The 25,618-nt window shown below is 40.0% G+C and overlaps 1 protein-coding gene across 4 annotated transcripts in view; it reads left to right on the forward strand.

Moving 5' to 3' along the window:
• Nucleotides 1-3,829, forward strand: part of PHEX (phosphate regulating endopeptidase homolog X-linked) — a 220,965-nt gene extending 217,136 nt beyond the window's left edge. For all 4 annotated transcript variants that reach the window (XM_045050691.1, XM_045050690.1, XM_045050693.1 and 1 more), the window contains one exon: nt 498-3,829. In XM_045050691.1, the coding sequence (XP_044906626.1) occupies nt 498-600 (103 nt within the window). In that variant the 3' untranslated portion in view covers nt 601-3,829. The remainder of the gene's footprint in view (nt 1-497) is intronic.
• Nucleotides 3,830-25,618: the final 21,789 nt, after the last annotated feature.

Raw genomic sequence — 25,618 nt, forward strand, 5'->3', positions numbered from 1 at the left:
CACACAGTGGAGCCTTCTAGGTGCTGGAAATACTCTGGGTGGTAGTAACATGGGTATATATACGTGAACAAAATTGATAAGCTTTACATTTTACTTTGTATCAGTTATACCTTCCATAAAAAGTGGGAAAAAATAGAAAAGCTAAGTATTTCTGGTATATCCTTAAATTTCTAGGAGTCTATAAATTTATAGGGCTATACAGTTGTATGTATATACAATTTATAGGAATTGCAAACCCTACAGTTTATAGAAATTTGAGGGTATTGGGAAGATTCGTAAGAGCATGTGCCTGGCATTCAGGAGGTGCTGGTTCTAGCCTCAGCTCTGTTAATTTCTTTGGAATTTTACTTCTCCATTTGGGGCTTCATTTGTCTCTCCCATAAACAGCTGAGATGAATGCAGCATCTCTGAGAGCAGTATGGCTGCTGCAGTTGTATCCAGAACCTACTGATATGGAAGAAGTGAATAACATGGACTGTGTGACATATCTTTTCCAGGGTCAATGGTGCAATTAGCAACTTTGAAGAGTTCCAGAAAGCCTTTAACTGTCCATCCAATTCCACGATGAACAGAGGCGTGGACTCCTGCCGACTCTGGTAGCCAGGCCGCTGGTGTAGGCCATCCTGGGAGCCGTATAGCGCCAGGAGGGGCCACACCGAACACTCATCGCCACCGCTTTCGGCCTCTGTTCCCCTGAAGACTCCTATTTTTAATGCATCTTCATTATTTGGGTGTTGCTTGGATGTGAACAGTATTCAAATTGTAGGGCTTAAAAAAAGGGAATAGAAGAAGTGAACCAAGTATGTTTCTTTAGAAAACCAAACCAAAAAATAAAATAAAATAAATCCCTAGGCTACTTTTGTTAAAATATTACCTGCTGAATTGTTGCTTTTGTCCATTTCAGTGTAAACAGCTAAGTGGTACACACTATTTTAATCTACAGGTTTGCAGAGAGCCTAAGTAGAATGTATCCAGAAAAGAAATTCGGTCTATGCATTTTGTAACCCATGATGAGGACATGTTCCTGGATACCTGGTTGGTCTTACTGCTCTGTAGAATGCAGTACTAGATTTTATGTATTATCATTCATAGCATTATTAACTATGGTAGTTAGGTTAGAAATATGTTGGAGCTTCATTTTACAATTTTTGATGAAATTTTTGCCTTCATCTTTGAGGTCTGTTGGGTTGCAAATGCCTCTCACAGCTTCTGTCTGACGTAGCTGATTGCCCTGTTCAACTCGGCATGAACAGAGCTGACGAAAAGGCTACTTGAGAAAGGATTTCAGTTTCTCAAATAGAAAAAAGAAAAATGGATGTGTTTTTAAGGCCCAGAAGAAGTCAAAACTCCTACTCACTAGGAGATGAAATCTCCAAAATTGGATCTATTCTGCCCAAACCTCAGTGATTATGTCTGTGTGCTGGGCACTTCTTCAGTCCAATTCCTGTTTATCTTGTTACCCTCATGTATGTGCATTCTTCTGTTTCTGAAATGAGCAGGCACTGAGAAAATGATTTTCTAATTCTCCAGTAAGAATGTATGGCTTCCATTCCCCCTTTAGTGCAGGCGACCAGATACCACTTCTCTTTTGGCTCAGTTAACATGACCTCTCTTTGAAAAAAGCGTTTTGAAAAATTTCTTGATTGGAGACATTTTAAACTCTATTGATTGATTTAAAAATTCCTCACATGTCCAAAGGAAGATAATTTTTTTTCTGTCCAAGTCTTCTAAAGAGTCTGTAAGGAAGAGCAGTGCTGGGTTTTTGAGCCTCAGAACTTTATCCTTTCGGGTGAACCCCTCCATGTCTTTTTAGCGTGTGTAGGGGAAAATCTTAATGGCCTTACAGTGGTTACCTGGCATTTCCAGTTTCTTAAAATAGCCATCCTCCCTTTACATTATTCATTGTGTATGTGGTTTGGCGTTAAGTAGGCCACAAGGAAAAATCTCAGAAGCAGAATGACAAACTCAGACTAACCGTGGGAGACCATTTTGCATCCCTGTGATTTATTTTCCTTCTTTTTTTTTTTTATTTTAAATGTACGTGTGTGCCTTGTCCTTTTGTAAACATGGGAACTTCCAAAGGGACAAAAATGCAGGGGCACCACCATGAGGAAAACAATTACCTGTGTTGTTAGTCAGAGGACAGTGATTTTCCCCTTGATTTGTTCCTCTCTAAATGAATAAACTTTGGAAGGGCAGCTACCTTTTCCTCCTCTTAACCAAGGCTTAATGTGACCTTAATGTGACTTATTTTTAAAAACAAGTGCTGTTGGGTTAGGGGTGCTGGAAGTGTACAGGCGTTTTCTCTGGAGGAGCCATTCTGATTTGCTTTAGACATACAAGATACTCCTTGTTTCATCCCCCTCCTTGGACATTTAGAAGCCACCGAGGTTTGTTATGCTGGTATGAATAGCATTTTCCTTCTAGATTTCTCTTTTTAAACTCCCAATAAACACATTCCTGCAGGTCAGAGAAAGTGACTAGAATTATGACTTTGGAGGTGGGAATCATGCAGTCAGTTGTCAGTTGAGGAAGACTAGTTAGTGATCGGTTTGGGCCCTATAGTTTCTAAATGATGTGGCTACTTTGTCCTGATTAACTTTATGTGCTGTAACTCAGTTATACTGAAAGTTGTAGATACGAGGGCCATTATTAAAACAAGATAAACCCAAAGCAGGAGTACCAAGTCATCGCTGCAAGCTACAACAGTTTTCTGGTAGGATTGGATTTCCACATACATGCTCAAGTTTAAATTTTCGATTATACTCTTGTTACTTCTCTTCAATACAGGTTGCTAAAGGAAGCAGACACTGATTAAGTGCTAGAGGGAAGAAGGGAAAACCCAACTGGAAAGAAAGGTAAAAAAAAAAAAGTAGGGAGAAGTTGGCCTCAGAATGTGATTAGGAAGAGAAGACAGGATTTGGGCAATCCTTGCTAAGCATATCCATTGGAGCCGAGCCATCAAGTTTTACAAAAATAATTATGGTAAATTAAAAGGAAATTAGATATTGGATCACATACTAGGGCTGCCATAACAGACTTTGCTGATTCATATACCAGATGTTCTACCAGTGAACTATTGTCTGTGTGTTGGAAGGAGTTTTGGGAAATTCTCCCGGAATAGTCGAGGATTTTGTATAAATAAAGTGGTATTATTTGAGCTTATCACCATTGCCTAAAGTTTGTTGAGCTTTTCACCAACCATACAGCATTGGCTTCCTATTTCCATTTTTTCCTTTTATGAGACACACTTGGACATGACTAATGCAAGCTCGGATTCGTAAATTATCCTGAAGTTTATTCAGTGCCTTTCCTCAATGGAGCTTAAAGCATAGCACATAAATTTTATCTTATTTAGCCCTGGAGCATCGCTAAGAAGCAACGAGGAATGCCGGCTTGCTGCACAGGTTATGCTCGTGCCAGAGAAGTGGAGAGAGGTTTGAAATTGCTTGTCAAGTATCCCAGGATCAGGAAAGGCAGAGTCTTTGTTCTTTGGGCAGCTGACCTCTGCATTAACCTTCATCCCTTAGATGACCCCATTTCTAAATACATTTATTCTCTCAGTATTTGTGCAGTCGCTTAGCATTTGATGGGGCTTCTTCCTTGATATTTCTAACATAATGTTTCAATTGCCTATTAAGCTAATGAAGAATACATGATTGTTTCATGCAGCAACATTTTCCTCACCAGTGGCAGTGCCCCCGCTGGTTTGAAGGAAGGTATTCTTGGATTATGCATTTTATATCTAAATGGTCATTGTATTTTCTTCTCTGACTTGTAAAACAATGTGAACGATCATTTTAAGGACAATAAAAAGTTGAAGATTTTCTGTTTCCTCTATTTTTTTTTAAAAACTTATAATCTATTGTATCTGTTAACATACTCAGTTGTGTTTTAGACAATACTATTTGCCCCAGAAGTATGCAAAGTGCTCTAGTAGACTACGTTTCTTGGTCTAGGAAAGTGGGATTTGAATGCAGTAACTTTGTAGACACTGAGAGATTTACGAGGTGGTCGTTGTATTTTCTTTTAGAGTATAAGCCAGCAGGTGTGGTTTATTGCTTATGCAATAATATTTCCATTGAGGAAAGGAGAGGCTTCTGAGGGAATGATCAACCATGATAGGGCCGATCTTACTAAAGTGATGATGCCATCAGACCAGAGTCTGTATGTGCTGTCACCTGTCACTCATTCAACACACCATAAGTGAACAGCGGTTTTGTTTACATCACACAACTAGCTGTATTTGGGCAGATGATATGCTGTCCCTGGCCTCGCTGAACAGTCTGGTCTTACATGGGAGACAGGTGTGTACACTGTTAGAATCACCCTGCTTTGTGACAAGTGTGGTGATATTCAAGGACGTTAGGTTCTGGTTTGGTGCACAGAGAAGGAATTGCTCAACTCTCCTCTGGTGGATGCTGTCAGTGCTCTCTCTGCCCAAATCCCAGCAGCTCCCTTTTCCTGGGCACCCTAACGTCACCTTCAGTCTGCTTTTTTTCTAAGTGGCTGTAGCTCTCCACGATAACTACCCTCATGCTACTGGAGCCTCTTCGCCCCGTGCACGCCAGAGAACTGGCAATGCCTGGGATTTTATAGCCCCTGGCGACCTTTGGACAATGCAAGCCTGTCTGCTTTTCCTGAGTCCAGACAAATCCAGAGGCGTATCATAGAATTCAGACTAACTTCTCTATCGGCGCATATTTGAGGTTATGTTGGCAGTGCAAATAGAGCCCCCTGTTGATAATTTTAATCATCTTTCTGGCACTGATAGGTTCTAAGAAAAGTACTGGTTTGTAGTAGGTGTGCCATAGGGACTATGTACAGGAGAGAGCAGACAGGATACAGAGCTGGTGGGTAGTAAGTGGCTGAGCATGGCCTGTTAGTGCCCCTCTTAGAGAGTTTACACTAGTTTCTGAGCTGACCCTCCAAATAAGAATTCTTGTGTATAGGGTAGTGGCGGAAGGAAAGATGCATAGAAGTGACAGTTTATGAGTTATCTCTGGAGCATGGACAGGAAGGAGAGGCTTTAGGGGAATGGAGGCAAAAAGTCTAGAATTTTTTGTGCTATGGTCTGTATGATAGATTTTATAAGATCCCTAACAAGTATTGAGTGTGATTCATTTGTTAGATATATAAGTGGACCTGATCAAAACTTGAAGGAGGCAAATGTTACCAATTAGGTTTAAGTTATTTGCCTGTCCCTCAAGTTCAGTTCTTTTTCTTAAAAAAAAAAAAATTTTTTTTTTACATTTATTTATTTTTGAGAAACAAAGTGAGACAAAGCGTGAGCGGGGGAGGGGCACACAGAGAAGGAGACACAGAATCTGAAGCAGGTTCCAGGCTCTGAGCAAGCAGTCAGCACGGAGCCTGATGCGGGGCTCGAACCCACGAACTGCGAGATCATGACCTGAGCCGAAGTCGGACCCTCCACCGATTGAGCCACCCAGGTGCCCCCAGTTCTTTTTCTAATTAAGATCACACTTGCTGTTGAAACAGATTATCTTAATAGCTTAAGCCAATTTAAGTTGATTTCCTGTTTTTGTTTCATACAGAATAGGTGTTGATGGTCATTGAGCCTCTCTCTTCCATTTGGTGATTTAGGGACTTGGGTTCCTTCCATGTTGCGATTCAGCCATTTTCACCATGATTGAATGCATGTTGATCTTACAAGAAGCTGGTGGAGGAGAAGAGGCCATGGAAGATACTGACTGGAAGGTTTGGTCTGGTTCAGAAATTATCTGTGTCACTTCTGCTCATATTCCATTGGCTAGAGCTCAGTCATGTGGCAAACCTAACTGCAGGGGAGTCTGGGACATATAGTCTAGCTGCGCGTCCAGAAAGGAGAGGAAGTGGGTTTGGCTATCAGCTGTCAATCCCAGCCACATCTTCTAAAGTGAAATATGGGACAGTAACTTTGAGGTCTTCTGAATTTGGGGAAAGTGCTTTGGGGCAAACACAATGACAATTTTAAAATGCCATTGGTAGCCTGCAGTTTATTCTGTAGGAGTCTTTTTAATTACCAGCTTAATTGGATAATTTAATCCCCTTTAGAATTGGAGATAGCCAAATGAAAAGGAGGTACTCCCTGTGATCTGACAATACTGGGCTTTAATAAACACACCAAAGTGAGCTCAGAAATGAGTACCACAAAAGCATTACCATAATTTGTGATCGGTGAAAGAGAACCTGATCTATAATTTTAATGATTTCTAAATGGTTTAGATACATGTTTCATTTGAATGTGTATTTTGTTTTGTTAATTGCCTCAATTAGATAACTGAATGTAAGTTTCTGTGGCTATGCCGTACATATACAATATGTTCTAACCTTTTAAAATATGTCTCATTGAGACAGTAAATAAAATATCCTATGAAATATTGTGCTATATCTTTTAGTATTTTTAGAGAATTGATATGAAAATTGTTTTTAACTTCTCCATTATGAGATAAGAAATTACTCATCATATTCTTGTTTTTGTTTTCTCCACTTGAAAGATAAATTGATGCTCAGCATCCAAGAAACAAAGATGAGCGTCCAGGTACAAGCCACAGAAGTACTGTCTGAATTAATTCTGGCTTGAGACTCCATTTTATGGAGGAAGAAGAACTAAACGATTAAGTTTAAATCCCCGGTGTAAAAGCTACCTAAAATATTAAGTATCATTTATGCTGGCAGTTGGGCTGAAATGTCTGCAGATGTACTATGCAAGAACACACGTGTAGTTTACCATTTAGGCATATGCTGTCAATTTCCAAATTGATTTAGAAGTCAGTGGTATCAGTAGCTTGGTTATTGTCACACAGCCCTCCCACCCCTTTGACATTGATGAATGAAAAATAAGCCCAGAGCAAATTTATTTTACAATTGACCAGATTTTTTTAAATGTTTGTTTATTTTTGACAGACAGAATGTGAGTGGCGGAGGGGCAGAGAGAGAGGGAGACACAGATTTCGAAACAGGTTCCAGGCTCCAAGCTGTCAGCAAGCAACCCAATGTGGGGCTCGAACCCATGAACTGTTAGATCATGACCTGAGCTGAAGTTGGATGCTTAACCGACTGAGCCACCCAGGTGCCCCTAAAATTGACCAGATTTTCAACTGACATTTATAAGTGATTTTTTTTTTTTGGCCTCATAACGATTGTGATGAAAATGGCTTCTATTTCTTGAGACTCACCCTCTCCTAGGCACTCTGGTAGAGTCTGAGGTGCATCACAGCCAATCCTCATGACCCTCTTGCGAAGACTTGTTACTGTTTCTACTTCACAGGTGAGGAATACTTGCATTACTCACCAGGACCACATTAGCAATTAGAGGAGCCAGGAATGCAGTCAGTTTTATCTGACTTCCAGGCGCATTCTCTGATGCTGTCCGGGGCATATGGAACAGTGTTCACAAACATGATTTTGTCTTGTGACGCACTGAAGAATGCAGATTATGTTCCAGAGTCATCTGTTAGAAAATAACATGAAGGAAGGAGTCACTTTACGGGTATTTGTACTTGATGGTAGTTCCATCTGGAGTCCTCCAGAAAGCTCTCTACAATCTGCTCTTCACTGATAATGCTAGCTGCCATTCACTGAGCATGTACCATGTGCCAGGCATGCACTAAATGCTTTATTTATCTTCATTGTCTTTAAAAAAATTTTTTTGTTTATTTATTTTGAGAGAGACCGAGGGCTAGTGGGGGAGGGACAGAAAGAGATGGAGAGAGAAAGAATCCCAAGCAGGCTCCGAGCTGTCAGTATGGAGCCCTATGTGGGGCTAAAACCCACAAACTGTGAGATTGTGCCCTGAGCTGAAACCAAGAGTCGGACGCTTAACTGACTGAGCCATGCAGACACCCCTATTTATTTTTATTTACTGATCATTGCAATCATTCTGATACCTACAATCCCCATTTTATAGGTAAGGGAACTGAGAAGTTAATGACTTAGCCATGATTGTATTCAGCTAGCAAGCAGCAAGGCCAGATTTGAATCCAATTTTATCCCCAAGTACTCCCTTAGGCAGACATCTAGCTTTGATGACCTGAAGCCCTGGATTTCTGGGCTGAGATATCCCCTCATTTCAGTTGGTAGACTTCCCCTAAATTTACTTGTGTTCAGTCCTGTGACTGCCTGGGCTTTGTCTGTTCAGTCTTCCAAAACCAGAATGTCCACTGGTCGCTATCTCCAGAGAACAAAACCTTTGTGACCCTGCCTGTGGGTAGTTGAGGGCGTGTGACTTCAGCTACAGACTTTCTCCCTGTTTTTAACACTATCATGGATACTGACATTTGCTGTTATTTGGGGTTTCCAAGGCTTGAGGCCTGTGGTATTCAATAGGTTTCCTTAGGTTGCTTTTAGTAGAGGGTCTTTTTTTTTTTCCCATGTGGGCTTATACCTTTTTAATATTTTTAGGGTCCTTTTTGTCAGAGGAAGGGTAGATTGATACCCGAGTAACTGGAAGTCTACATTTTGTCTTCTAATAGGAAAATATAACAAAAATTTATTTTGGAAGAAATGTTGCTATATATGGAGTTCTATGCTGAATTATTGCCTCTACCCAGAAATATTGATAACTAAAGAGTCTAAAGCTTCCTTTGAACTGCTAAATATTGGGAGGTTTTGTTTTATGTGGAAGCCAATCCTATTTTCTCATAGTTATTTTAATAAAACAAGCATCATGAACATTGGATATTTTCCATTTCTCCTAAAGACATATGACTTAGTCTATGGAGAATTCATTTGAGATGAAAGGAATGTATCTCTGTCCACCTTCCAAAGTTGCCTAGGAGTACATCTAGTACGTTGTCACAAATGCTCCAGAGGAAATTTTTACTTATCAATGAGGGCCAAGCTCAGTCCCTGGAGATTCACATTTCAACTCTCATTTGCACACACATACAGGCTCAGTGCAGACCAGTTGGAGTTAATGCACATAGCTTGTTGGGAAGAAATCAATCAAGAGCCTTGTTAAGCATAAATGGTTCTTTAGGAACCGAAAGCTGAGTGCCTCGCTTTTATTGTAAGCATTGAATCAAAATCACTTTAAAGCATTGAGCATATTAAAACTACTCTACAAGTACTAGCTATAATGAAGGTGCTCTGTCACCCAGGTGCATTGGTGGTACATACAAAATAATATTTGCTGTAGAATAAGAAAGACAAACTATCATTTGAGTATTACCAACCACACGTGAGGCACAGTCCTCGCTGTCATATTGCATTGTGATTAATTCAGGGCTTTGGTGACCTTAACCACAAACTTCACAAACAATACTATCATAACAGCATTGTTGTTCCTATGTTGTAAAACTCTTCATTGATCTCTGCATAGCATTTACAATAGAATGCAAACAACTTGTGCTGACCTAAAGGCCCTGCATGACCTGGCTCTCCATTTCTCCATTGTCTCTGTTGCTTTATCCCTAGTTACACTGGTCTTCTTTCCATTTCTCAACTTTTCTAAGCTTTCTCCTACCTTCTCAGTTTCAGGGCCTTTACTGCTTTTCCTGAAATGTCTTTCATGTGACCTTACCACAATCAGGGACCCTCACCTTACCTTCCATCACCTCACCGAGCTTACACCACCCTGGATCTAACTGCACTTGCCAGTTTCCTTCCCTTCCTTTTCCCCCCTCCCCCTCTCCACCTCTGCCCCCTCCTTTTCCTTTCTTTCTTTCTTGCTCTTATTGACAAGTAAAAATTTTCTCTGGAGCATTTGTGACAAACGCACTCTAGCTTTCTCCTAGACATATTCCTAGGCAACTTCGGAAGGTGGATAGAGATACATTCCTTTCGTCTCAAATGAATTCTCTGGAGACTAAGTTACACGTTTTTAGGAGAAATAGAAAATACTCAATGTTCATGTTGCTTGTTTTATTAAAATAAATATGAGAAAGTAGGATTAGCTTCTGCATAAAATAAAACTTACCGCTATGCAGGCAGGAGCGGCCCTTAGATGTTGAGGAAGAAGAAAGAGGTTTAGTGTGGCTGGAGCAGAGGGAGGAGAGGAAAAGTGTAGAACAGGATGATGCCAGAATAAAAACTGGCATTCAGATTGGTGATGATCATGTGGGCCATTGTAGGAAGTCTTGTTTTCACTCTGTGCAAGATGGGAAGCCAATGGAGGCTTTTAAGCAGAAAAGTGACAAGATCTGACTCGTAACTTCCAGGGTGCTTCTGGCTGTGTCGAGAATGGACTGTCCATGAACAAGGGAAGAAGCAGGAAGACCGTTAGGAGGCTGTTACAGTCATCCGGGAGGCAGCGTGGTGGCCATGTCCAGGAGAGTTGCCGGGGAAGCAGTGACCACACCATTAATAACAAAATTTAAGCAAAAAAAAAAAAAAACTCCTTCATAATTTTGGTACCTTAAAATTTCCAATGATTTCTTTTTATGGGTCTTTTTCCATGTTGCTCCCTGGATCCATGCATAATTATATGGTATAATTCTACTCAGAGCATAATGATTATGCGTGATTTTTCATTGAATAGTATTGGCATACATCCATGGTGCTTCATAATCTTCCATTTTAATGGCAGCATAATATTTAGAGTTCCTGTGGCATATTTTATTCAGTCATTTCTTTATTGTTAGAAATGTATTATTGATTTCATTTTTAACTATTGTAAATAATATAGGGATAAATAATGTGTAGTTTTTTTCTTTCTTCTTGATTTTTCCTTAGAACTAATACTTAAGAGTGAATTTGCTTGATCAAATTGCTTGCTAACAAGGTTGTGTGTATGAAGGTACATACACCATTTTACAACAGAACTGGATCAGAAATGGGTCCTGCCCATAAGAAAATTCTGGTATATTGGAGGAGGTAGATGGGTAAGCCAACAACTATAATTATTATCAAGCATAAAGAAGAATAATATAAGAAGGTGCCTCATTTAGTAAAATGTGGTCAGCTCTAGGTATTATTAATTTCAACTATACTAATATTTTACATCTATCAAATTTATAAAAGTGTGAATGGTTAATTTTACTAATTAGCTTCTTGGTTTCTACTTCCCTTGATGTAAATTACCCACATGTCAATTACCCAATACCCTTTGCCCATTAGGCTATTAAGATCTTGATTTTTTCTTTTCAATTATATGAGGTTTTATTGCTTATTATTTGTAGTTGTTTATTTAAGTAGTAGTGGAGACAGGCAGAATATTCTACCTCATACAGTTTGCCTTGCTGGGATGAACTTTATACAAAGGAATATAAAAAAAGTTAACACAAATTTAGGAAGAATACAATGTTAAATGCATATTAGTTAGCTGAATAAATATTTATTGAACCAATTGCTAGATACTATTCTAGAGCTGGGAATAAAATGATGAATAAGAGTTTTATCTCCCAATTATTTAACAATTTAAAAAATTACTTAACAATTCACAAGGAAAAGTAGATAGGCAAATAACAATTTCAACAGCGTAGTATATCATAGAATAGAGGTGAACGCAGAGTTCTTTGGGAACCGGACGGCATAAAACTATTTATAGAGCTAAGCAGTGAAATAATTATAATGCCCTCAGCTGTGAAATCAAAATAATAATAAGAAATGAGTAAGGCAGACAACTCAATAGGAAATTGTGTGGATGATGTGAACTTGTTCATGAAGGAGGATATCCAAATTGCTAACAGATATATGAAAAGGTGCTTAACTTCACTAGTCATTAAGGAAATGCAAATTAAAACCACATTGTGATTCATTTATATAGTCCTCTCTGTAGGATGGCTAAAATAACAAGGATTTAGACAGGCAGAACTCTCATATACTGCTGGTATGATTATAAATTGACATGGCCACTTTGGGAAACTATTAGGCAAAATCTTCTAAGGCTAAATAGACATATATCCTGTGACTCAGCCACTCCACCTCTACGTATTAAGTTGCCATCTTAGTAGGTGGAAAATGGTCAAATATTGGCAGTTTCATACTGCTCAACCTAATGTATATGCAATAGAAATGCACACAGTATGTTCACCAAAAGGCATGTAGAAAAATGTTCATAGAAGTATTTGTAATAATCCCAAACTGGAAGCTATCCAGATGCCCATCAACAGTATAGCAAGTAAATAATCGAATGTTAGTGTCCACTAACCATGCACCCCCATGTTTATAGCAGCATTATCAACAATAGCCAAAGTATGGAAAGAGCCCAAATGTCCATCGATGGATGAAAGGATAAAGAAGATGTCGTATATATATATATATATATATATATATATATATATATATATATATACACACACACACACACACACACACACACACACACACACACACACACACAGTGGAGTGTTACTTGGCAATCAAAAAGAATGAAATCTTGCCATTTGCAACTACATGGATGGAACTGGAGGGTCTTATGCTGAGTGAAATTAGTGAGAGAAAGACAAAAATCATATGACTTCACTCATATGAGGACTTTAAGAGGCAAAACAGATGAACATAAGGGAAGGGAAACAAAAATAAAAACAGCGAGGGGGACAAAACAAAAGAGACTCATAAATATGGAGAACAAACTGAGGGTTGCTGGAGGGGTTGTGGGAAGGGGGATGGGCTAAATGGGTAAGGGGCATTAAGGAATCTACTGAAATCATTGTTTCACTATATACTAATTTGGATGTAAATTTTAAAAAATAATAAAGTTAAATCAAAAAAAAAAAAAAGAAAAGAAAATACTGAAATGACCCGTTAGTCTAAATTGATAATATGGACAAAACACTGACTTTCTTTTGAACATAAAGTTATTTTTCAACTCTTAAAAAAATATTAGTGTCCAATAACAAGAATGAACAAACAACAAGTATTTATCAAGTATTTATCAGAAACATAATATTGAACAAAAGAAACCAAACACAAAAGAAAGCATACTTCATGATTCCATTTATATGAAACATAGAAGTATGTAAAACTAGTCTGTGCTATTAGAAGTCAAGGGAATGGTTGCCCTTTGAGGGTTAGTGACTAGAAGTTCCCAGAAGGGAGGCTTTTGAGGTACTGGTAATATTAGGTTTCTTTATCTGGATGCTATTTATGTTAATGATTTGTGTACTTTTATATGTGAATATTTCACTATAAAATTTAAAAACATAAATAAAATACAGGAAAGTCCACACAAGTTCTGAGTTTTTCCCCCACGATAACTACTTTTATGTTTTTTGAGGGCAAAAATATCAAACTCCTTCAAAAATCTTTGCCCGGTTTTTGAGCTCTTGCTTTGTCGTTATTCTTGGGTAACTGTGCATTTGCTATAGGAACACAGGTAAGCCACTAGACCAAGTATGGGGTCTTTCTGGGAATCCTTCTTGCAAGAGATAAAACTGTACTTGATTTTTTTGTAGCATCCATTGGAGATAGCAAGCAAAGAACAGAGAGTTCCAGGCAGAAAGGCCAGGCTGCTGGAAAGCATGAAGATGTGCGGAAGAATAGAACCCATTGGGAGGGGCTGGAAATGGCTTGCTAGAGCTGGAGCTTGAAGAGTGGCCAAGGAAGGGTTAGTGATAAACAAAATAGCTTGGCAGAGGCCAAATCAAGAAGGGCCTTGGAGGGTTATGCTGCTGAGTTGGGACTTGATCTGATAGGCATTTCAAAGCCACTTAACAATTTAAATCAGACCAGTGACACAATTGGATTTCTGTTCTGTTTTTGTTTAAAAAATTTTTTTTTAACGTTTATTTATCCTTGAGAGAGGGAGAGACAGAGTGCAAGCTGGGGAGGGGCAGAGAGAGAGAGAGAGGGAGACACAGGATCCGAAGCAGGCTCCAGGCTCTGAGCTGTCTGCACAGAGCCCGACGCGGGGCTCAAACTCACGAACTGTGAGATCATGACCTGAGCCGAAGTCGGATGCTCAACCGACTGATCACCCAGGCACCCTGAATTTCTGTTTAATGAAGAGTAAGCTGGTGATGGTGTGGAGAACAGTTGGAGAGGGAGAGGACTGAAACCTGGGGCACCAGTTAAGAGACCACTGTAGTAACCCGTAGGGGATAGGACACACTGGTGGCACGGGATGGAGAGGTGGGGGCAGGTATGAGAGCTATTGAGGAGACAGAATTCTTCTGACTGGATTAGGTAATAGATGGGTTTGGAACCTACATGTGGCCATGGCGCTTTATTTTTTTAGTAAAAAAATATGGTAGAACCTTTAATTTGATAAATTGTGAAACACATCTAGCCTTCTTCCTGTCTTTCTTTTCCCCCTTAATCCCTCTCTACAGTTGCATAAGTCAGAGGACACTGCTGTGATAAATAAGAGAAAGCTTATCAACTACTTCCCATTGCTTCTTGGAATGAACTCTCAGAGACACATTTTGTGTGTTTTCAGCGGAGGATCCTGGAAGTCATCTGCACTAGCGTGCAAACTTCTTGGTTTGGCCAAATGAGTCACTTCAGGGGGGAAAAGGTAATTTTCCTGAGAAGCCCTCTGATAATGCTGTTCTGGAAATAGAAAACTTGTGGTATCTACGTACACTGTCGTGTACTATTGTAAAAACAATCCACGCATGTGTTAGTATGATTAGGAGCAAAAAAGGTATGAATAAATATACACACATATATAAATACACATACATACACACATATACACACACACTAACAACTTATACAAGTAGGTGATACCCTTGAGATTTTAGATGCAGAGATTATCTAGGTATAGAAAGAGTAACATAAATCTGAATTTACTTTTACCTCTCTTTTTAATGGTGATGTTTGGGTGGGGTAGGATCTGGATGCTATTTTCCTGACTTTAATTACCTCATTGCACTTCCCTCCTTTCAATTTTGGTTTTTATACATGGGAACACTGTATTAATCCATTCTAATTAAAACCCAGCCATGCAGTCCTTCAGTTAAAGAAACAATTTTTACTGAGCCTAGGATATCGTTTAGTCAGAAATTGCCTCTATCGCTCTTGGAATTAGCACCACTGTGGTGCTCTGGTGACCACTGGGGCGACAGCTTTACTAGCTGATTTTATTCTAAAAACATCAGGAATTGGCCAAGAGCCTTTGCTCTTGAGAAAGTTTCAGAGCTTTTCCATGGGGCCCTGAATGGAGTGTGGAAATTTCTATTCTGACAGTAAAAGAAGGGGGGCGGGTTATGAAAGGGACAATAAGAAAAGGCCCAAGTTCACCTTCTGCTTGTCCACCTTCCAGCTGCCAGAGGAGCTATGCTGTTCTTAGCCATCTCCTGCGAAGGCGATTACACAAAACCCCTCTGAAACCCATTTCCGCGTTTGTCTGAGAAATTCTTTTACCTTCTGTAAATCCCTCATGCTGTAACTAAGACCTTGGTCTGTCCTTGGCCAGATGGGAGGACAGCCAGGCTTCCTCTCTCCAGCAGAGCCCTTTCTGTACCTGAAGGCGATTATCTCTTCATCATGCCACCTTCCTTCCCCTTCTCCAGACTGAAAAGGTTCATCCTGGGCTCGTTCCTTGTCATTCTCCTTGTCATTTCTATGATCCTCTTCCTTTTAACTCTTGCCAGACACTTTTCAGAACTGGACCTATTGCTGTGTGAAAACCCCAGCCGATCCTGCTCTCCAATCGATGGGGGAAATGTAAGGTTCGGCAGGGTCTGGGAAAGCAGCAGAGGCAGTTGAGGCAGCTGCCCCTTATGCATAGCTGTGGAGTAAAGCCAAATACAATTGAGTCATTGGCCAGAAAGCCAAGATGTCAGTACAAAAACCAAGGCCCCCAATCTCAGGTATCATCCTCAAAAAAAAAAAAAAAAAAAAGCCAAGTCCAAGGGTCTTGATGGTCTAGAAGTCGAGGGAGAATCCAGCAGAATTGCTTAGTGAAGGCAGCAGCAGCCTGGACGTGGGCCTGGGTAATGAGTGTGCAGCTACAGCCTTTAAAATCAATTCCTCTTACTGTCGTGGCCTGGGGATGAGCAGGCATCTCCCAAATAGCTGATGAATTGATCAGTAGTGAATTCAGGATACTATTCTCATTACCTTTTCAGACTAAGACAGAATTCTTCCATGTCACTAAAAGTAGGCCTCAGACCCCTTGGTGGACCAGGACCAAACGTAGAAGGATGTTGAGTAAGCATATGTGCTTCTGGCTAAATGTTTCCTCCCTAATTGGGCCATGTGGTAGTCTTCGGACTTGAAAACTTCAAGTCCTTTCTCTCCCTTCTCTCCATTGCCTGCTCTCATTAAATTTGTCCCCAAACTGTGGCCTTTCAGTGTCTCCTTCGTGCTCATTCTTTTTGCCTTCTGTTTCCCCACTCTGACTTGAACAATCTCCGTCCTGAACTGTAACTTGCTTCCTAATAAGACTCTCTGGTTCCTCTCCCAGTTTTCCCAAACTACCTTTCCCACTGCTTCCTTATATGAGTTCTCTATTGAGTTGAGCATCTTGCCCTTGAACACATGGACTCTCCACATCTGTCTTTGTCCATTCTGTTCCCTTGACTTGGAAGGCCAGTTACATTCCTCTCAGCCCACTTAAATTCTATCTTTAAAGATGCAGGTCCAGTCTTAGTCCATCCAAGATCCTATTGGCTAGAATTTTTTTTTCCCCATTACTCTAGTGAAAAAGAAAACCAGAGGCCCCGCATGGCATTACTTAAGTTAAGGCCCCATGGCCGTAAAGCCAGCCTTAATACCTAACCTAACTGTAGATTGAACTCCCCAGGAATGTAACCTTTAACCAGTCAGCATGGGAATTTCCTGGTCAGCACTAGGAACTTTACTGACAGACACCCCTTCATTTCCCCTTGAGGGAGACTTGCCTAAAACCATGGATGCTTTGCTAATAATTTTTTTCCCTCACTCCCTCTCTACCTTTAAAAACCTTTCCTTTTCTGTAGCCCTTTGGAGCTCCCCCTGCTTGCTAGATGGGATGCTGCAAGATTCATTTATCAATTGGTAAAGCCATTTAGATTTTTAAAATTTATTTGGTCGAATTTTTGTTATTTACCCCCCCCCCATCCAATGCTGTGTTATACTGTACTGGGGTGTTGGCTTTACTATCTGTGTATTACATTCCTTGTCTAGAGTTTTAAATATTTTGATGGCAAAAAGTAGGCCTTTAGTGATAAGGACACTGCTCTAAATAGTTCAGCATTGTCCTGAAGGTACTGAATTTGCTGCACATTCAGTATGATTACAAAGCTCCAGTGAGGTTATTGTCAATATTTTTCAAAGATGAGGACCTCTTTGTTTTCCTGTTCATTTCAACAATTTTTATCTCCTGCATGTGTGTCATGATTCACTGATTGAAATTAAAAAAAACAAAAACAAAAAACACCTTAACGCCCAGAAGCTTTTATGAGTTTGAGAATGCTTTACAATGAAGTTTCATTTAAGTATGCAATGCCTACATGTATTTGAAAGTTGATAGCGTGATATTTGTAAGATGGTGTTTTTGTGTACTTGGTCTACAGATCATTCTTAGTGAGCTTGTGATTTTGCTGACCCTTGAAATAATGGTGGCTCCCCCTGTGTCCTGCTGCCCCATTATTGAGACATATCATTATTACTGTCATCTGTTAGGGCTGTTGTGAGGGTTAAGTACATGCCATATATTAGGTGCATGATAGCGTGCTTGGCATGTAAGCGATCTCTATGTTTCTTTACTTTTCCCATGTTTCTATAAGCTAATTTTGAAGACGGAGACATTCTGGGGGCCTTCGTGCAGTTTGGTTCAGATGGGACAGAAGTTAGGGCAGTGAATGTGGGGAGGGAAGGCCATGTCTCAGAAAGGGTGGGTGAGAAGGCATGACAGATCGCCAAGAGCAGTTCTCAAATGTTTTACTCTTAGGATTCTCTTCAATATTACTGAGGACCATAAACAGCTTTTGTATCTATGGAGAAACTTTAAAATTCTCATTTATGATTTCATTTTAAAATAATAAACCATTACACATAAACATAAATAGCACATTTTTATGAAAAATATATTTTTCCAAAGAAAAAACGTTAACAACGAGAGTGGCATTGTTTTAAATTTTTGAAAATCTCTTTAATGGACAGCTGGATTTTCATACCTCCTTCTGCATTCAATCTTTTGTGATATTTGGTTTGGTGAAATACAGGAAGAAAATCCAGGCTCATACAGATACAGTGTTGGAGAGGGGAGGAATATTAGAATAGCCTTTCAGGTAATTGTGGATATTATTCTTTGAAATTAAAATGAAACTCCAGAACAAGTGTTAATTTCTTAAGGGTTAGTTGCAATAAGGAATCTGAAATATATCAATGCATTTTCATGCTATATTACATTGAAATCTGCTACTGTTTTGATTTTTAAATGGGTTTTTTAATCAGGCATGATTTTGGAACATCAGCCATTGGTCATTTGGAAAATATTGGTTCACTGAGTCATGCAGAGCTTCAAATTTTGACACATTTCACTATACAACTTCAAAAAATTAAGTTCAGTATTAATCACCACTGATCTCATCAGGTAAGTCTTTAGTGCTGGGAAGCTGTCAGGATCATGGTGGCAGTTAAAGGATTTTAAAAATTCTAGTTTTCATTTGAACAGTTGAATTTGGGGGCACCTGGGTGGCTCAGTCGGTTGAGCATCTGACTTCTGCTCAGGTCATGATCTTGCGGTCCGTGAGTTTGAGCCCCGTGTCGGGCTGTATGCTGACAGCACAGAGTCTGGAGCCTGCTTTGGATTCTTTATCTCCCTGTCTCTCTGCCTCTCCCCCACTCTGGCTTGCTCTCTCTCTCTCTCTCTCTCAAAAATAAACATTAAAAAATTTGCAAAAGATTGAATTTTATAATTGGCAACAAATGATCAGTTGTTTTTCTTGAAGTTATAGGCTAACTTTGTTCATTTTTGAGAGAACATCTACCAAATACCCAAGTTGGAATAGCCATAGTTTGCCAATTGATCTTTCAGGTGAAAACAGTGTTCCACAAAAACCCCAGGTATTTCACCTTTTAACTCATATGATGGCCTGAATACGTTTCCTTGGGGCGCCATTATACTTGCGCACACAGAAGTGCGTCATATGTGCTTTCCATTTTGTTGCACAAAATATGAAAAAGACGTGCTCAAGAATTGAGATTTAATAAAATTAATAATTTTTAGAACTTAAGGACGCTCAAGCGAAACTGGCCTTTCCTTTTTTACCGAGTGACAGTAAAAACTACAGTGATTACTAGTACAGTTTGGTGGCATTGCCTTGCTTCATGCTAAGATGCCCGCAATTTTATCCACCATTGCTTTTTGCATCGTCATCACCAATGTCAAATGGTAAAAGAGGCAAATAACATCTTAGTATTATGGAAATAGTTTTGACCTCATGGCCCCTCAGAAAGGACCCTGGACCTCCCTAGAGGTCTGTGGACCACATTTTGAGAACCACTGCTCTAAACTTTTGCAGAGGGCCAACCTCCTCTCTCCCCTCCAGCATGTGAAAGATAGCTACTAGCACATTTGGGAGGGAGCTGAGGTCTTTTGCACATAGGGCAATTTGCCTTTTTGGAACCTGAGATGGACTTTTTATTTCTTTGCAGAACTGACGGCATCTGGCTTGGGAGCACGATTATTCTCCACTCACCTTTAAACTGCCTCAGCTGTTACTAAGTCTCTGGCAGTGATATGTTGATTATGTGAATTTAAAGCCCACAGGAGCCACAGGAATGACAGATCAGATTCCCTTAAACGAAAATAAAATCCAGGAGCCTGGCAGCGGGACATACGGCTCCTGCTCCTGTCGACCTTTGGTGTCACTCTGGTAGAATGACGGCTTTTGGGCCAGATGGCATGTGGCTTACACAGAGATGTCTCAACCTGTTTCCTAGCATTAATTGTGTGCATTGATACTCTTTCGTTGCACAGTCCATAATTCTTCATTGTCAACCTCATTTAGATTTCTTTTGAGGCAGCTGAATTCTAAGAGGCCTCCATGACTCAAGACAATTTTAAAAGGTCCAATTTCTTTTAAATCTCCAAACCCAAAACCTTTTTATATCCAATCACCATTATAGGCTCACAGACACTGAATTTCTCTTTTGTCAATCGAATGTGAGTCTAGCAACTTTTAAGAGATTGAAGACAGAGTCTCTATGCCCTAAAGGAGGCTGCTGAATGGAAGCCCATTTAACTTTTTGTTTAAAGGCACTAAATAAGGATCAGTTTGTAAAGGCACCTTTTCAAGTGCAGCAAGATAGCTTCTTAAATCTGATGGGCGTAAGTTGAAGCTCAATACCCTTTATCTTATCAACAGTTTCACCAAATAATATTTATTAAGGCCTTTCAGGTCAGGTTTCTCGGCTATAAACAAGCAAACACTCAAAGCAGAGCTGTTGGAAGTGCCAAACCAGAACAGCTCTGGGTGTGGAGTGTCTAGACTAGAAGTTAACATGGCCTGTCTCTGGTAAAGCATGCTTTCATGACTCAAGGGCTGAACTTAGAGTTTCTTCCTTTTTTTTTTTTTTAACATTTATTTACTTACTTATTTTGAGAGAGAGAGGGAGGGAGAGAGAGTGCAAGCAAAGGACAGACAGAGAGAGAGGGAGAATCAGAAGGAGGTTCCAGGCTGTCAGCTGTCAGCACAGAGCCCAATGCGGGGCTCAAATCTAGGAACCGCAAGATCAAGACCTCAGCCAAAGTTGGATGCTTAACAGACTTAGCCACCCAGACGTCCCTGAAGTTAGAATTTATTTCTAAAATAATTTGAGGTCGACCCAATGAACAACAAAAGCAAATTTAGCCAAGTAGGAAAGAGGGCTGGGTTTTTTTTTTTTCATTCAGGGTTGTGTGTGAGGACAAAATTCTGTCATATGAGAAATGTCTCCGTTTAGACAGAGAAACATTGGTTCCAAGAAAGAAGAGAAAATAAGTTATGGAATTTATGTTTGACAGAATTTTTTCTTTTTCTAGCCACGATATTTGAATTATGTGCACATCACTAAAAAATTTAAAAAAAAAAAACCTGAATCCTCATAAAGAGGGGTCAAGCAAGTAATTATACGTATAAAACAGGAACGTGTGTGTGCATATGTCTTAATGCTGTAAGTTTTAGTTTTTGCTCAGAATTCTGGTTCACTGTTTATAATAGGGGCAGAACATCCATACTTTGACTTATTAAAAAATACATCGTTTTAAACCAAAAAATTTCAAATTATCTAAAAAATTTTTTTGCATTTTTTACAAGTTTATTTTTTTTGAGAGAGAGAGAGCATGAGCAGGGGAGGGGCAGAAAGAGAGAGAGAATCCCAAGCAGGCTCCATGCTGTCAGTATAGAGCCCAACATGCGGCTGGAACCCACAAACTGTGAGATCATAACCTGAGCTAAAATTAAGAGCAGGACACTTAACTGACTGAACCACCCAGGCACCCCTCAAATTATCTAAAATTTAAATCAACAGGTAACAGCAGGCCTGGTTTGGTAGAATAACATGCATTCATCTTCATGTTTAGGCAAGTTAGATGTGTTTGGAGATTCCATGAGGTAGGCCCATAAGGAAGTTATTGGCATGAAGGATGACATTGCCTCCCGGGAGTGAATGAATCCTAAGAGAGGATATCATTGCTGGAACACTGAAAAAGTTCAAGATTTAGGGGAAAGTGTGAGGGGCAAGTGGCACCGTATATTCCAATTTAAACCAGCTACCATGAGCTTGCTTTTACAGTCTGAGTCCTTGCCTGGGGGTGGGGGGGCAGTAATTAAGACCAAGTAAAAATGATGGTTTCTGAATAATCTCTTTAAAACTTCAGGGAGAGTAGGTCTGAAGTGCTTTGCAGCCCACGTAATAGAGCGCAAGAAAAGAGGGCAAGGAAGTCCATTTATCTTCTTGGACTTAGCAGCGCATTCAGTGAGTATTGTTTCTTTGCCAGGGAAGCAGTGACTTTAGGCATTGGTGGGCACTGGTTCCTTTGGTGGCTATCTGGGCATTGCTATGTTTTCACCATTGGTGTAGCCAAGAATCAACACCCCAGCAAGCCAGAGCCAGAGAAAAGCAAAATGGTGGCTGAGTACTGAAACCAGTGTAAAAACCTGTCCCTATGTTAAACAATGATGGGACTGGGGCTAGTTTTCTGTTCCTATGTTAAACAATTCTGAGAATAAGCTAATTTAGCTATTTGTTCCAGGAGATACTTTCTCCTGGAAGTTAAAACTATGAGCCAACTAAAATTGTTTACTCAACAAGAATAGCATAGTTCTTATAAGTAGTTGCTTCAATGTTCACACCTCCCTGTGCTTACCAATCTATTGCTGTCATATTATAAAATCTGCCCAGTTCATCTTGTAACTACCCAGCCCAGTCCCTAATATCACACCCTGCTATCCTCCTTTGGAGACACTATTTAGACTCTGTTAAGGTAGTGTTCTCCAATACTGCAGTAAGTCTAAAAAAAACTTTGATCACTATTGGGTTGTTTTTGGTGTTTTTTGGGGGGAGACTTGATAGCTGGCAAAGCCAAAAGTCTGAATGTTTGCACATTCAGGAGAGACTCCCTGAGCTGTAGAGGAGCCACATTTATGGGTAGAGGTGGAGCCAAGTAAATGGTTTGTTATTCATTTTGTCATCCAGATTATACCTGCAGGAAGGTGAGACCTGTGGAAATCTGGCCTACATACTCACAATCATCTTTATGAAGTTTTTATTTATTTATTTCAAGAGAGAGAGAGAGAGAGTGAGCAGGGGAGAGGCAGGGAGAGGGAGAGAGATAGGATCCCAAGCAGGCTCCATGCTGTCAGTGCAGAGCTCCATGAGGGGCTCGAACTCTCGAACCTTGAGATCACAACCTGAGCCGAAAGTTGGATGCTTAATCTACTGAGCCACCCAGCCACCCCACGCATAATCATTTTTTAGGCAAGAACGGGAAATGTCTAGCCTGTGAAATGACCGTGTTGACTATTTCTACACAACACCTCCTTGATAAGATAAATACAGTGCTCCCTTCCTCCAGACAAAGATGATTTTAAATTCATTGTGTCTTGACAAAATATTGAAAGTGTGCATGTATATATGTATATACACACACATAGACACCATCAAGGGATTTAAGGCAGTTTACAGAAATGCATTAGGATAAAAATAAATAAGGCAGTCCAGATGGCAACAGTCTATGGGGTCTACCGGAAGCATATTCTTTGGGTTACTACTGTGCCCCCCTCCCCATAAGTCTTTTCCCATAGTTAAAGTCCACTTTCTCTTGTGGCTCCTGAAGAATAGGCTTAGCAACTTCAACAACTCAACTAAAGCTCTTTCTGCCCCTGTCCAAACTATGCCTGAATCCTTCACCAGAGTGGTGAGATAGGGCAGGGGAGAGAAGAAGGAAGACCCTGGAGGTTGAAGCTGCGTGGTGTGGAGGAGGGATGTGATTTCACTTCCACCTCCTGGGCTCTTGACTTCCACTTCCAGGTACAATTTGAGCTGAACATGGAGTCTGCTGACACTGATAATGGGTTACCAGGCATTGAGAGTTCTGGATCAGCAGGTGGCCTTGATGTTCACAGACAAATTCCTTTAAAGCTCATTTCCAAGCACATGAGCAAAGCCAAATTTGTGTCTCAAATTCCAAGGACTAAGAATGGGCTGCCTGTTGGTGAAGAATTTGAATATAACAAAGAAGGATGCTGTGACTGTAAAGGAGGGCAGCTGTTGCGAGTAAAGAAAAAAATTCCCAAATGCCTTTGGCAGGACTCTAAGATGAACATCATAGGTGAAAAGGAGGATTCATCAGTTCATTTCGGTAACAAATGTGATTTGCCTCTTAAAATCTATAGGTGAATGATTCCACGTAAATATGCTTTTTGCTATAACAGCTAATTTATATGAAAAATGAAGATAAGATGCATCCAGGCTGTAGTATTCCTGTGCTGTTCGTTGGGGACCATATACGAGGTTCTTTCTTCATGTGTAGCACTGGCCAAGAATGCCAGAAAACATATTTGTCTGAAAAGACTTACAAACTCCTATCAACTACCACCATAGGAAAGCTAAATAAGAAAGAAAGAAAAAAAAAAGCTTAGCTCCACTTGAAAAAGTTCATCGTTGGATTGTTTCACCAACCACTGAAATCTATGAGATGCTGCCAGACAAGGACCATACAGCCATATTCCATCATAACAGCACACCATGATGTCACCACCTCCTGTGCAGCTTGGGCCCCACAAGCACGATTATCAGCCACAGGACAATCTTCGTGCTCCTTCCACAGAGTTGTAGCCACCTCTACTTCCTTCAGTCCACCAAGAAAATGTTAGTATTTCTGGGGCGCCTGGGTGGCTCAGTCAGTTAAGCATCTGACTTTGGCTCAGATCATGATCTCACTGGCTCGTGAATTCAAGCCCCACATCGGGCTCTGTACTGATAGCACAGAGCCTGCTTGGGATTCTCTCTCCCTTTTTCTCTGTCTTTCCTCTATGCTCATTCACTCTGTCTCTCTAAATAAGCATTTTTTTTAAAGTTAGTATTTGAATAAGAGAACACAGCAATTTAATAATTGTCCCTATTCAGGATGGCTTAAATTCTTGTGCTAAAGAACCATCACTGAGCCTCAGCACCTACTTATCATCATCCTGAATATCAAAGTCAACCAGTGGAATGGCACCCTTATCAGATGACGCCTCCAGAGCAACCACCCCACCTCCATCCCCAGCACTATGCCAGCCAGTGTCCTATTCTGTCCAGGATTCCGGTACTCCTCACTTGGTTTGTAGTCAAATGCCACCCCCACTCATGACTTCTGATCTATCGCCGTTAACTTCTTCCCCTGGATATATTGTTGCTCAGGTCCTACCTTATATGAATTCTCCTCTTCCAGGATCTCCTCTTTCTGAAACAGTGGCCCACCTGTAACTGAATTCCCTTTTAACCGTAATAATCCTAACTCTTTACCCCAGTTCACTGAAGAACAAGACACTCTGAGCCCTCCATTTACACAACCAGATGGGACAAATCCTGGTGTATGGGCTATATCATAGGGATTTTTACCTCCTTCACCCATGCAAGGTCCACCTTCCCTAACCCCATTTCCTGGATCACATCATTCAGATCAGACAAAAAGACATAGATCACATTAACAATGATAATAGTATTTTCAGCGCAAGACGTGATGAAAAAAAAAAAAAAAAAACCCTTACAGTTAACCTTAAAATCAAACTTTGTTTTGGGAAGGAAAAATTACCTCTTAAAAATACAGTTAGGGGGCACCTAGCTGGCTCAGTGGGTAGAGCGTGTGACTTGATCTTGGGGTCCTAAATTCAAGCCCCACACTGGGCATAGAGCTCACCAAAAAACAAACCAAAACAAGACACCTAGGATCTTGTCTCTAAAAATGGTTTTAAACCTTGACTTTAGGATTTATTTCAAGTCCTATGTTGTGGTATGGATAAATGACTCAGTTGAGCATAGCTGTATTTTAACAACTTTATTCCCTTAGTGTTATAAATCGACCCAGAGGTGATCTTTTGTAACAAGAGTTCCTGAAATAAATTTGCATTGTTCTCCTTCTAAAAGTACTGTTTTTGTTTAGATTTTTTTTGTGATATATTTTGTTAACCTGTGTAAAAGGATTGCATTTCAATACAGTTTTTAAAATGCTATAGTTATGTGAATTTAAGCACAGTTGCATACTGTTTTTTTTTTTAAACCATGTTTTACCACTAATTTCCCAAAGAGCAGTAAAATCCCTATAAGTAAAAATCTT

This window comes from Felis catus, chromosome X, assembly GCF_018350175.1.
Source record: "Felis catus isolate Fca126 chromosome X, F.catus_Fca126_mat1.0, whole genome shotgun sequence".
In the NCBI taxonomy this organism is placed as follows: domain Eukaryota; kingdom Metazoa; phylum Chordata; class Mammalia; order Carnivora; family Felidae; genus Felis; species Felis catus.